This window comes from Theobroma umbraticum, unplaced genomic scaffold, assembly GCF_002168275.2.
Source record: "Theobroma umbraticum cultivar Fairchild unplaced genomic scaffold, ASM216827v3 scaffold_86.0, whole genome shotgun sequence".
In the NCBI taxonomy this organism is placed as follows: Eukaryota; Viridiplantae; Streptophyta; class Magnoliopsida; order Malvales; family Malvaceae; genus Theobroma; species Theobroma umbraticum.
The window spans coordinates 3,105,913-3,119,888 of record NW_018397263.1 but is presented as its reverse complement, the minus strand read 5'-3'; the positions used below and the strand labels follow the sequence as shown (position 1 = coordinate 3,119,888).

At 36.7% G+C, this 13,976-nt stretch overlaps 2 protein-coding genes across 2 annotated transcripts; one reads left to right on the top strand and one right to left on the bottom strand.

Moving 5' to 3' along the window:
* The first annotated feature begins 302 nt into the window (after positions 1–302).
* Positions 303–10,210, top strand: LOC110420710 (putative pectinesterase 15). Its single transcript, XM_021434082.1, has 5 exons — positions 303–884; positions 1,037–1,208; positions 1,624–1,830; positions 9,312–9,562; positions 9,843–10,210. Exons 1-5 carry the CDS (start codon positions 457–459, stop codon positions 9,988–9,990), a joined length of 1,206 nt encoding a protein of 401 aa, XP_021289757.1. The 5' UTR covers positions 303–456; the 3' UTR covers positions 9,991–10,210.
* Positions 10,211–10,543: 333 nt separating this feature from the next.
* Positions 10,544–13,344, bottom strand: LOC110420711 (O-methyltransferase family protein). Its single transcript, XM_021434083.1, has 4 exons — positions 12,894–13,344; positions 12,366–12,702; positions 12,214–12,278; positions 10,544–10,911 (listed from the first exon to the last, which is right to left on the bottom strand). The coding sequence occupies exons 1-4, from the start codon at positions 13,260–13,262 to the stop codon at positions 10,612–10,614; spliced, it is 1,071 nt and encodes a 356-aa protein (XP_021289758.1). The 5' UTR covers positions 13,263–13,344; the 3' UTR covers positions 10,544–10,611.
* Between the last annotated feature and the right edge of the window lie 632 nt (positions 13,345–13,976).

Below are 13,976 nucleotides of genomic sequence, written 5' to 3'. Positions count from 1 at the left end.
GTTAAAGCTTAATACAGGCGTTTGCATTCTCGATTATCATGGCATCGGTTACTCAACACGCCAGTGGTTTAGGTCGTAATTATATTAAGCATTTTCATATCTTATATTGCTCAAGGAGTATCTGGTACTCAATAAACATGCAAATCTTGCACTTCCCGTACTGTCATCATTGCCATAATCTGTCCTTCTCTCTCATGGCTTAGCGTATGCAGTTTCCAACCTTTAACCATCTTTCAAGTCTTCATCTCTTTTTATTTTCTAGCACCGTTACTTTTAAAGAAGAAGCTAGAATCATCAGTAGACGCACAAACATCACTATTGACAAGGCCCATACGTATCTTGCCTCCCACGCCAATCACCCCTTCCCAAGGGAAGGGAATCATGTAGCCATTCCTTGCCCCTCCTCTTTTAGCTCAAGTATCACATCACGCTCTAACTAACGCCAAACCATTAACCATGAGGATCAAAACAATCTCCTTTTGGCTTTTAGCCTTTGTCATTGCACTGATCTCCATTCTAATTGCTCTGTATACCGTCCCTCCTCCCTCCAAATCAAGCATCACACCCAGCAGTCATAATAGTTTTGAAGTTGCGGGGCAAAGTGGTGAATTCCTATCTCTGCTAACGAGGATGGTGTCTAGACATCACCACCACCACCACCATCATCATCATCATCACCACCGCCACCATCGAGGGCGGCGTAAGCACAAATGCGATCATACCAAATGGACGTCTAGCCTTATTTCTCAGTGCAAAGTGTCACTTGTATTGACAGTTGACTGGAAAGGTTGCGCGAATTTTAGCAGTGTGCAGCAGGCGATAGACGTTGTTCCTGACTCGAGCCCGTCCAAGACCTTGATCGTTATTTATTCTGGTATATACAGGTCATTATTAAAACGGTTTCGAGATTCAACAACTTGTTGATTTCTTTGTTCTGTATCTGCACATGCACCATAAAAACCTGACGCTATTGATTACACATAATGGAATCTTGTGCATGGAGCCTCGCTGAATGAAACTAACTACATGGTGACAGGGAGAAGGTAGTAATCCATGCCAACAAATCCAACTTGATAATTCAAGGTGAGGGTTTTCTCAAGACAGCAATAGAATGGAATGACACTGCGAATTCCACTGGAGGGACCGTGTACAGCTCTTCAGTTGCCATCTTTGCTCCTAACTTCACAGCATACAACATTAGCTTTAAGGTAAGTCGTCACTCTTATGTGTTTTTTTTCGGTTGAGAGGCAGATCACCTTTAAATCAAATAATAATTTCTGTACTGTATTTGGAGTATAAGCCCAAACCCATCTTCTGAATCGGATTTGAGGCTCGAGGCCATAAAGAGGGCAATCTTGACGATGTGTATCATGTCTGATTACCATCAAACTAGCTAAGGTTGAGCTGTATTTAACCCTCAATTTTTTTGGCCAAAACCAAAACCTCTCAATTTTAAGTCCATAATCTATCACCAAAAACTTAGTAGCTCAAATCCTTTGTTTCATACATGTAAAACCTCAAGTTGTTCATATATTTACTGAGATTTAGTTGTTGATTAAAATTGATTTCTTATTCATTTTACGTGGCTATTTGTTGGGCTGGGGTTCCAATTTTCTCAAAAAGAATACAGCTCCAGAGCCATCTCCTGGTGAAACTGGAAAGCAGGCAGTGGCACTAAGAATAGCAGGTGATCAAGCTGCGTTTTACAATTGTGGATTTTATGGAGCCCAAGACACCCTTCTTGATGAGCGGGGTAGGCATTATTTCAAAGGATGCTTCATACAAGGTTCCATTGATTTCATATTCGGAAATGCTAGATCACTCTATGAGGTACAAAATCTTTTTTGATCATATATATTCTCATAAAATTAATTAACAAAATTTGCTTCTTCTTTTTACTCATATATATAATAATGCTTTGTTTCGGCCAATTTCTGGATTGGTTCTCCAATAAAACAAAGAGGACAAGTTTCCATTTGTGTCACATGCAATGACCAAGTGGCCAATTTCATACCTTGTTCTCCATCTCCATCTTGGAATATCATATACAATACCTGCCTTTTGTTTGTTGAAAAAGCTTTACCATCCGCGTCCACCTCACCTTCATCTTTAAAATTATAGCTTCATGATTCTTTTTGGGGTATAGAGTATAATAATTCCAGGTTTTTTTTTTCAAAAACAAAAAAAAAAAATTTTATCATATGAATAACCCCTCGGCATAAGCATTAATTGACAAAATTATCAATATAAGATATATTCATTTATATAATAAAGTAAAAATAAAAATTACACTCTCAAAATATAAAAAGGGGAAATGAGATTGTCAAAATCAATATTCAAATTTGATGCTATGTTAATTTGAGTAATTAATTTAATAAAAAATTTAGACTAATAAAAAGAACCCAACTTTTATATTTAAGTTGACTTTGAGCATTTTCGAGTGTAAAACTCAGCATGTGTTCTCTTACACACGTGTAGAGGTGTTACTTGTCTAGGCCTGTGGGCCTGACTCGCTTTGAATAGAATTTAGATATGAATTTTAAATTTGAATTTGGCCCAACTTATTTAGATTAATTTATTTAAGTATATATACAAAAGAAAAATATTAAATTATTTAAAAAATTTAAATAAGTATTTATATTTTTATTACATTCAATCAAGTCTTTATATTTTTATTTTGAGCCAAATAAACTTTTGTGGTTTTTTATTTTGAGTTAAATAAATCTTTATGATTAATGATTAATTTAGTTCAAATGTTATTTGTTATTTTATGTTACGTGACACTGATGTGACATGTCAAAATATTATAATTGATTATGATGTGGTATGCTAGCATATTACAATTGATGATGACATGATATGTTAATTTGGCATGATAACATGATCATGTGATATTTTTCACCTTTTGCATAAATGTCATGTTAGTGTCATGTGGATATAATAAAATGACAAATGACAAATGACATTTTTACTAATGATAATTAGTCAATTATTAGTTATAAAGATTTATTTGACCCAAAATAAAAGTATTGAGACTTAATTAAACGTAATAAAAGAATAAGGATTTATTTGAATACTTTTTGACTAGTTTAGGGGTTTAAAATAACTTAATTTTATCATTTTAATATTAAAATAATAACTAAATGTGAGGACACACAAATAAAAGTCGAGTTTGGCTGAGGACATACAAATAAAAGTCGAGTTTGGCTGAGGACATAGACACCTCACTACACACATGTTGTGTGTTATGAACTACGCTCTTTGGCTTAAGTATAATATAGTCCGTGTGACGCTTAAGTGGACACTTCCATGCAAGCCAGTCAATAATGTGTTTATATATGAACAAACATCAACAATAACCACAAATTAAATTAAGGTAATGCACATCGAAATCATAAGGTATACCGAATGCCATATACACAACCAATAGAACCATATAAAGAAAAATGTTTTATTGATATGAAAATGAGTACAAAGGGACCAAAACACACCATTGTCGGGGCCATAGAAGCAGTTTTAGATGATTTGCTATAATCATACCGTTACCAGTGAAGCAGCCCAACAATTTGTAGATTACTCACCTCCTATAAAGAGTTTACGAGGATTTACAAGTATCTTACCAATAGTCATTACAAAGTGTGAGTTGAGAATGTGTGAGATGAGAACATTCCCTTCTTAAAAGGTTTTCCTTTTAAAGACTTAACAAGTGTTTCTAAAACAACCACTAAATGCCATTATAATGTTTAAAAGGGAGACATCTCCCTTGCGAGTGCTAAAGTCTTAATCTCCTATGTAATTTTACCTTATCATAACCTTATACAAGGTTGACTCATGATATCCTCCTTTACTCAATTTATCAACATCCTCATTGACTAGTTGGCTTGAAATTCTTTAATCTTCTATTTAAAGGCGTGAAGATCGACTTCTTTCTCCTAGGTGATTTCATTTGGCCCCAAACCATCTTATCTCACTAGATACTCCTGTGTTGGTTGTCAATTGATTATCGTCATCTTCCCTATTAGAATCCCTTCTACTCTGCTCTGTGATGGTGGCTTGGTGTTGATGGCGGCTCTCGTGGCTTGACTTTTGCTTACATTTGTTGAATTTGCATGGAACGATTTAAGGTTGTTAATGTAAAACACGAGGTGTACCTTCATCCACTTAGGCAAATTAACCTTGTAGGAAATCTTCCCCACCTTGGCCATAATCAATATTGAACCTTTATACTTTCGTATTAGTCTTCAATATTTTTTCCTTAAGAATCGAACTTGTTCGGGTGCTAGCTTCACTAGCACCAAGTTTCCCACCTTAAAGTGTTGCTCCCTTCGACCTTTATTTGCCAATTTCTTCATGTGACTGGAAGCTTTCTCTAAATTGGCTTTAGTGATTTTAGTGTTTTGTCTCCACTCCTTAGCAAAGTTGAATGCTCAAGGGCTTTCCCACTATCTGATTCCACTGAGGTATAGGGAAGTCTAGGTTGCTGTTCGATGATGACTTTGAAAGGAGTTTTATTAGTGGTTGAGCTTTTTGGCGAATTGAAACATAGTTGAGCCATATTTAGTAGGTTAGGCCAATTTTTTTGGTTCACCTATACAAAATGTCGTAGATATTCATTTAGCAATCCATGGAAGCATTTTGTCTGGCCATCTATTTGTGAGTGAGAATTGGAAGATATGTTAAGTTTTGACCCCAATAACTTGAAAAGCTCATTCTAGGAAAAACTAGTAAACTTTGGATCCTTGTCACTAACAATGCTCTTAAGAACACCTCATTATTTTATTACATGTTTAAAAACTGTATGAGCTGTTTCTTTTATAGAACAAAACTTTTGCATTGGGATGAACATTACGTACTTGGAGAAATAATCTACCACTACTAGGATTGTTGTCATATCTCCTACTTTAGAAAGTCAAACTATGAAGTCCAAAGAAACGCTTTCCCATGATTTCGTCAACATTGGTAGAGGTTCAAGCATTTCCATCTATCTTTGCTTGTCCACTTTGTCTTGTTGGCAAATGAGGCATGTCTTGGTATAGTTTATCACATTTTGTCTCATATGAGGCCAATAATAACCTTGTTTTAGCAGTGTAGTGATTCGCTGTTAACTTGAGTGTCCCACCTAAGAGTGTCATGACATTCCCGCATCAATTTCTACCTTAGCTTTCATACTTTTGGAATAAATATGCATGCTCTTTTTATTAATAGGAGCCTATTTTTTACCAAAAAGTATTTTGACTTTCCACTTTCCATCAATTTCATAATGGCGATTACTTAGGGATCTCGATGTAAGTTTTATTCAATAAGATTACAAATATTTGTGGTCACTTTGCTGACTGTCATTGACTTGATCACCTTGAGAGCTGTGAACTCGATCTTTTTGTTAAGGGCGTTTACTACACGATTCATCTTTTCGACTTTGTGTTTGAAAGAGAAATCAAATTTGGCCAAGAACTCCTACCATCTTGTCTACTTGATGTAAGTTTTGGTTGTTTGAAGAATTGATTTACAGTAGTGTTGTCGGTCTGAACTATGAATTATGATCCTAGCAAGTAGTGTCGTTAGTCCTGTAAATTATGAATCATTGCTAGTAGTTCTTTCTCTTATGCCGTGTATCTCCTCTAAGCTTTATTTAATGTATGCCTTTCAAATGCAACCGAGTATCCTTCTTGTAACGACAATCCTCTAAGGGCCAATTCAAATGCATCCATTTGTACCTCGAAGGGCTTTTTGATATTAGGGAGTGCTAAAACAAGATCCGTCATCATTGCATCTTTCAAGCCTTTGAAAGCTTGTTGGCATTACGATGTCCAACTCCACTTCTATCCATTTTTCAACAGTTTGTGAGTATTGCCAGTCTTTTTGAGTATCCCTTCATAAATCTTTGATAATAATTGGCTAATCCTAAGAACGAACGAAGCTCGGTTGTATTCTTAGGGTGGCCCACTCTTTGATAGCCTTCACTTTTTACATATCCATGTAAATATGCCATTCTTTGATAATGTGACTAAAGAGCTGAATTTGGGTTTGCACGAATGCACGTTTCTCTTTTTTCACATATAACTGTTTGTCGAGTAACCTTTGGAAGATCCACCATAAGTGCCTTTGATGCTCCTCTAAGGTTGAATTGTACACCATGATATCATCCAAGTAGATTATCACAAACTTGTCTAGATAATCATGAAAAACCTGATTCATCAATGTGCAAATGGTGGTAGAAACATTGCTTAGTCTAAAAGGCATAACAAGAAATTCAAATGCACCATACCACGTCACGTAGGTGATTTTCAATTCATCTCCCTCAACAAGTCTTCCTTAATGGTAGCTTGATCTCAAATTTAATTTGGAAGAGATCTGCTATAAAGGGAATTGGATATTTATTCTTGACTGTGACTTTGTTCAAAGCTTGGTAATTTACGTATAATCGTAAACTCCCATATTATTTCTTTTGAAAGAGTATTGAAGGTCCCAAAAGGTGCCTTTAATGGTCGGATGAATTTGGCTTTAATTAGTTTGTCTAATTGCTTCCTTAGCTTTGTTAACTCTGAGAGAGCCATTCTATATATCTTTTTTGCAGGTAGCTTGACTCTTGGAAGTAATTCTATCTAATGATCAACAGCTTGTCGAGGTAGTAAAACTTTAGGTAGCTATTCTAGCATCATATTTTGAAAATTTTCCAAAACTAGCTTCACTCCCTTGGGTATTGGATTTATGCTATCTTCATCTTTGTAAATAGGCATGGCCACATAAGAGGGCTTTCCTTTTTTGATTCTTTTCTTGAACTGGATAACTGATATAATCGTTTTCCCACATTTGGGTAAAATTATAGTCGGTACTACACATAGTTGTTCTTTGAAAAACATTAGACAACTTGTAGCACAAAATGGGATGACCTGCGCTTTCGTCATAAAATCCAAGCCCAAGACAAAATCAAAGTTATTTATAGTGGCTACAGTCATGTTCACTTTTCCCTCTCAAGAATTAATCTTAACCTTTATGTCTATGGAGTTCTGCATAAAAGTTGAAGCCGGCGAATTGATTGCTTTCATCCTCTCGAAGCCTTTCTCAACTTTAAAACCACATCTTTTTGCCTCTTTCCTAGTGATGAAGGTATCGGAGGCCCTTGTGTCAAGCTTGGCTTTGGTATTTTTATCATTAACCAACACATCCACAGACATAAGACTTCGTTGAGGTTCTTTCTTTATCTTTTCTAATTGCTCTTACAATGCACTAAGGAACTGAATAGAACTTATACGTGCTGGCTCCTCCTCGACTTCTTCAACTGGGGTCTGAGCTCGAGGTTCTTCTACATTAGCCATACATATTGCATTGAGAGTTACTCGATGTGCACATTTAGCTACCCTATGAAGTTCATTACAGAGAAAACAAAGTATTCAAGGTTTGAAGCCCCATAGCTTAGTTGTTCTTGGTTGTGGTGTTTCCCCAGTAGGTGATCTTTTTTCTCTTCCCCCATTTAAGGGTCTGCTAACTCCTAGGAATTTTGTCCCATTGTTAGAGCTCAAGTTACTAGTTCTTGATGGAGAGTCCTTCCGTTTATGGGAGTTTTCACTATAATCAGTAAGATGTTCTACAGCTGCCATTGCTGAATACCTTTTCTCGCTATAACTCCTTCTTCACCCACAGCTTCAGGCCTTCGAGAAAATAGAACAATTTATATTTTTTGGTCATGCCCTTAATATCTAACATTAAGGTAGAGAAGTTTCGCACAAATTTTTGTATTGACATTATTTGTGTAAGCTCTCACAATCTCTGCCATGTACTCTACATTCTAAAGAAAAAACTAGTTCTTCAATTCTTACTTCAGATTCGCCCAAGTGTTGATGCGGCATTCATCATTAATGAATTTGGAATGCCACCACAACTTCGCGTCCCCAATAAGATGCATTGAAGCCATCGCCACTTTGTTTTCCTTCGACTTTGTGCACATAGCTTGAAAATACTACTCAATATAAAAAAGGAAGTTCTCCAACTCCTTAACATCTCTGGCCCTTTCATATCACTTTGGTTTCGGTATTTTGACCTTTTTACCTTGATCTCTTAAGTTTGCATTGGTATTATTTCCATCAATAACTAAAAGATTTACCCGAGCTTTCAGTTCTTCAATATCGCCTTGGAGAGTGCTCAATGTATCCTTGCTCTCATTGTTTAGGGTATTAATCATCTCAAATAGTTCCCATTGGACTATCTTAATTTCATCTATTCATTTGCACGGGACCATTTGAGCTTTTATTGCGGCCACTGCGACTTTTAGCTCATCAATCCTCCAATGGTCCTCTAGTGAACTCTGTGTGGTCACTATGTTTACTCTTTAGCTCAACTCATCTCGCTTGTGCTCTGATACCAACTGCCATAAATTACGCTCTTTTGCTTAAGTATGTGATAATCTGTGCAGCGCTTGAGTAGATGTTTCCATGCAAGTTAGCCAATAATGCGTTTATATTTGAACAAACATCAATAATAGTTACAAATTAGATTAAGGCAATATACATTGAAATCATTGGGCATATCGAATGCTATATACGTAATTACTAGAGCCACATAAAGAAAAATGTTTTATTGATATGAAAATGAGTACAAAGGGACCAAAATGTGTCATCATCGGATCATAAGGGCAACCTTAGATGATTAGTCACAAATATACCTTTACTAGCGAGGTAGCTCAACAATTTGTCGACTGTTCATCCCTTATAAAGAGTTTACGAGAATTAACAAGTATCTAATCAATAGCCATTACAATGTGTGAGATGGGGACATTCCCTTCATAAAGAGTTTTCTCTTTAAAGACTTAACAAGTGTTTCTAGAATTGTCACCAAATGCCATTACAATGTTTGAAAGGGGAACATTTCCTTTGCAAGTACAAAAGTCTTAATCTCCTATGTAATTTACCCTATCATAGTCTTATATAAGGTTAACTTATGATACTGTGCATCGGCATCGTAATGTTCTGGTAGTGTTAGCTATATTGCTGGTTAGGCTAAATCATGTCACGCGTGTAGTTATTTTGGGAGTTTTAGACTTGTAGACTTGTCGCCCTTAATTATTAGATTCCAATTTAGGTAAGGATTTGAGTTAGGTTTTGCAATTTTGGTTTAGCTTCTCCTACCGTAATTGATGATAGCATTTAGATAAGACAGGGCTCATGAGTGGCAAGGAAGCTTTTTTGTCACAAATCACATGGATCTCCGCATGCTAACCTGCTTCTGCCTTCTACCACTCCACATTCAATTGTTGAGTGCAAAAACTTTTTGTCCCAAAATGTCAGAAACTTACGGTGGTAATCAATTAATGACAGGGGTGCGTTATCCATTCAATTGCTAAAGAAGGGACGAGTGGGGTTGGCGGATGCATCACAGCTCAAGCAAGGCAGTCGATGAATGAGCAAACAGGGTTTTCCTTCGTGGATTGCATCATCCGGGGAACCGGGACCGTGTGGCTTGGAAGAGCTTGGGGAGCTTATGCCACTGTGGTCTTTTCCAGAACTTATATGTCTGATGTTGTGGCTCCAGACGGATGGAATGACTGGCGAGACCCCACTAGGGACCAGTCTGTCCTTTAATCCATACCCTTTATACATATATTTTCTCAAACAATTTACAAAACCTTTCTATAACCTTACATTCAAACTATATTTTCTTCTCCTGTTTTCAAAATTTACAACCTTTTTTTCTTGTGATTTTTGCTGATTTTCGCCACGTTGCATCCTATATATATACGTTGTTTTATGTTCATATATTGCAATTATTTTATAGCATTGCTTGCGATTTTTTCATTGATCAAGCCTTTTATATGTATTTCCTGTAATATTTAAAGTTTCTATTTCCAGGACGGTATTTTTTGGAGAATATGAGTGCTTAGGGCCTGGAGCAAACTACACGTTCAGAGCTTCTTATGGGAAGCAGCTAATTGAATATGAAGCAGCTGCCTACATGAACATTTCATACATTGATGGAAATGAATGGCTTCAGGACTAGACCTTGTTCTGAGGCTAGAACTAGATAGATTATAGAAAAAATATACACATACCCACTAGTTTATGTAGATTTTATGGTTATTAATTCATATGTAAGAGGGGAATTTTTATATGTAGATGAAATAAACTAGAGTAATTAATCATGTCATAAGGGTATTTAGTAAACGTACACCGGCAGGGGTAACTGTTTGTATGATGTTGATCAAATCCCTTCAGTCATAACAAAGGAAGTTCATGTGATTAGTTCTTGTAGAGTTTTGAAGTTTCAAATTTGGGTTTTAAAACCAAAGTTTTTAATAAATTAATGGAAATCAATAGTTAAGTTCCCTTTGGTTAAAAGAGAGAGTGCAATGCGCAACACTTGCATATATGTACGAATGAATATAATACTTCATAAAGAGGTGTTTTTAAAAGCCGAATGATCCAAGAGCAGCCTTCAAGTGCAAACTACAATGCCACCAAGGCATAGTCCTAGCAATTCATCTTGTCAACAAAGGGCATAAAAAATCCACTCTTACGTTGGCAAAGTACAAAAGCATTTGGAAACAAAAAAGTACGACCAGAAAACGAGCTTCCCCTTTATTATTATTATTAGTCTTTATTGAGTCGGGCAATTTCAATCCTATTTTTGAAATTCCAAGACAGTGTAGAAGTAATCAACATAGAATGCTCGAAAATGAGGGAAGCCAGCAGAGAGGCCAAGCTGTTTGAATTCTTCGTCTGTCCTATGCTTACCCTTGGCCCTGTAAATTGTCATGACGAAAATGTCACCTTCCAGGAGAGCACGAGTCCGATGACTATCATCTGAATCCTTGGGCAGCACTGGCTCACATGCAATCAGTTTGCCTCCTACAGGCAGTGCCTTGTAACAATTCTCCATTATAAGCTTGCATTCATCATCTGTCCAAGTGGTCAAGATCCACTGCCAGGCAAAGTGAAATGAAAACCATCAGCTTCATTAAGGCACTTTAATTACGCCAAACAGGGCTTTAAACTTTAAAGCCAGCCTAGCTAGTCAATGCATCAACCCCAGGCACAGTTGCTAACGTGTCAATAATTAAGTAGCTGAACGACAAGGCCGGACAGAGGGCGAATGACATAATTAGCCAAAAATGCAGACCAAAGGGCATCTGCTTGGAAAGCAAAGCTTTGATTGATTAAAACTGGCCGGGCCATGTTTACGGATCCTGGTCAGACGGGTACCCCGGTACTTAGTGCAAGTTGGCTTTAGTACACTTGCAACCACAATTTTCATAACTAAGTTAACCCTGCAACCAATAATCTAAAGTGCAGCTGCAAATAAAAGCGCCATAGCCACAAAAAAAAAAAAAACCAAATCTAAATTGAGGCTCATACGAGTATGTTATAAGAAGAGGCTAAACCTAGTCGTTGTGCAGCCTAAAGATCCTGGATTTCCAATCTAACAAAGACAAACCATGCCTAGCTAAGTGCTAACCATGAATATGCTACGGCCTGTATATACATATTATCTAGCCAGTTATAGACTATATCTTGACACCAAAATTTAAAAAAAAGGCAGAAGGAAGCCATGAGAGAGACGGCATCCTTTTTTTTTTTTTTGGATACATTTCCGTAAATAAAGCAATGATTCCTTGTAAGCTCAGCATTTTAATCACTCCCCAAAACTAGAGACTCCTATTGAGAAAGAAAGGAATCCCACCTGTGGAACCGGTACGCAGGTCAGGTGATGGGTCTTTCTTTCCTTGTCAAATAGCATATACAATATTAAGTAAAAAGATCACTTACTTAAATTATGATTTTTGAATAAAACAAAGAAAAAGATGCTTTCAATTTCCGAGATGGATCATTTGTCTGATAGGTTGGAAACAGTCCATTTAATTAATGCTTAGGACAACACCAAGATCATTGAAAAGAAAAAAAAAATTATCCTCCTTTCTTTTTTTAGATTTTTCATATGATTTTTTTTAAAAAATTAATATTTTTATTTTTATATTACAAATTTATTTTTTGTGACTCTTTTTCTTTAGTTTTATTAATGCTTAGGGTAAAAGTCTAGTATTATTTAAAAATAAAACAATGAGATAAAGTGTTTTCGGTGTATTTTGTCTTATTCGGATGAATGTTTACTTTTATCAAAAAAGGACAACCAAAAGACCAGATTTAGATGATAGGATCCTCGTGGCCACTAAGAAAAGCAGTTGATGAACTTACTTTTCATTGTTAAAATGAATATCAAACTCACCTTCATGAAGATTGCATCACCACCGGGAATGGATTTGAACATGTCACCTCCAACGTGGCTCACGCCTTCAACAGTAAATTCCACAAGAAAATCAAGATTATGTTAAACGAACCCATTCAATCGAGAAACAGGGAACACATCAAAGTCCTCACCCGGAATGACTGGAGCTTTGGCAATCACCTCAGGCAAGTCAAAATTGATGCCTTCTTCTACATGGGGATGTTTCTGTAAAATCATTCTCAGGCAATCCCCAGCACTCCCTCCCACGTCAACCAATCTCTTCACGCCTTTAAACACATCATAGTTGTTGAGTATAGCTCTCATGAATGGCACTGATACTCCAGACATGGCCTTCTGCATCAGTCCATTCATTTCTGGCTTCTTCCCATAGTAACTATAAGCTGCCTCGCCATTCGCCTTCACGAACGGCTCTGATGTTGGATCCAACACCGCCTCGTGCACCAATGGCCACGCCCTCAGTAAAGCATCCTGAATTGTGTAGTATTACCGTAAGCAATCGATTGTCAACCACTTTCAAACAAAGTTGTAAAATCAGAAAGATTGCGATGTCCAATATTTTACTGTACAAGGCAAACAGTTAATGCGATGATTCCAATGCTGAAATTTTCTTAAATGATTAAGAAATCTCAATTAAAACATCGACAATAATAGTTACACACCTGGTGGTGCTGTAGCACGTAAGGTGCATAGGATAGACCGTCGGCGTCGGTGACAAGTGTTTTTCCGATGTCAGTGAGCGAGTATCTTCTTTCACGGGACTCACTGTCGAGGTTTTCAGCGAAAACACCGTAGCTGGTAAGCATACGGAGGATACGCTGGAGATTCTCAGGGTCTCCGCCGCCAGAAGGGAGGACTCGTGAGAGAATCTGGGCAGCGGACAGAGGGGTGTTGGCGCCGCCTTGCCAGATGGCGTCTGGTACGTTGAGGCGGACGACGGCGTTGAGAGACATGGGCACGCTTATCATGTTTGCCAGTTCCACTATGGCTAGTCTTGCTTTGTTCCTGCTATCTGCTGTCTCGTCCTCCATGGCCTTTAATTAGATAGCTCTGTTATGCTTTCTTTGTGTTAGTTGTCTCAAAGCTTCGCTGGTTGGAGTTATGTATTAAGGTTTTAAGTGGGTAAGACGGTGGATATTGGGGGTCGGGGGTCGGTGGTCGGTATGGGGTACTTGTGTAATTTCAATGGCTTCTCGCCCCTTTAAGCCATCATTAGATGTTTTCTTACAATTAGTTGAGAGATATTTGATTTTGATTATTAATTATTTTTTAAAAAATTATTTTATGATAATATAATATTATATAAAAAATAATAAAAAAATTAAAATAAGTGAAACAGTCTTTTATCAAAATAATTAGAATAAGTGAAATATTACTTTATGAGAAACAATTAGAATAAATAAAGCACTCCTTCACATGCACCCGAACATTTGACTTATTGGTTAGTATATAATCCCCTTACCTAAAGAATAGGTTTGAATCCTTCCTCTCTCAATTAAAAAAAAAAAACACCACTTTACATGGAACAAGCATAAGAAGTGAAATAACTACTTTATACGGATAACAATATAAGTGATTGGGTTTATGGGAACCTAAAGGTTAACTCCCCTTTGGATGTTATTGAGAGTTTGATTTTGTGCTTCTCTTTTACCTTGTTCCCTATACTTTCTCAAGTATACTTTTTTTATAAGTCTTATTATATTATTAATAGTTATAAAACCCATTGCTTCAATAATCACATAATG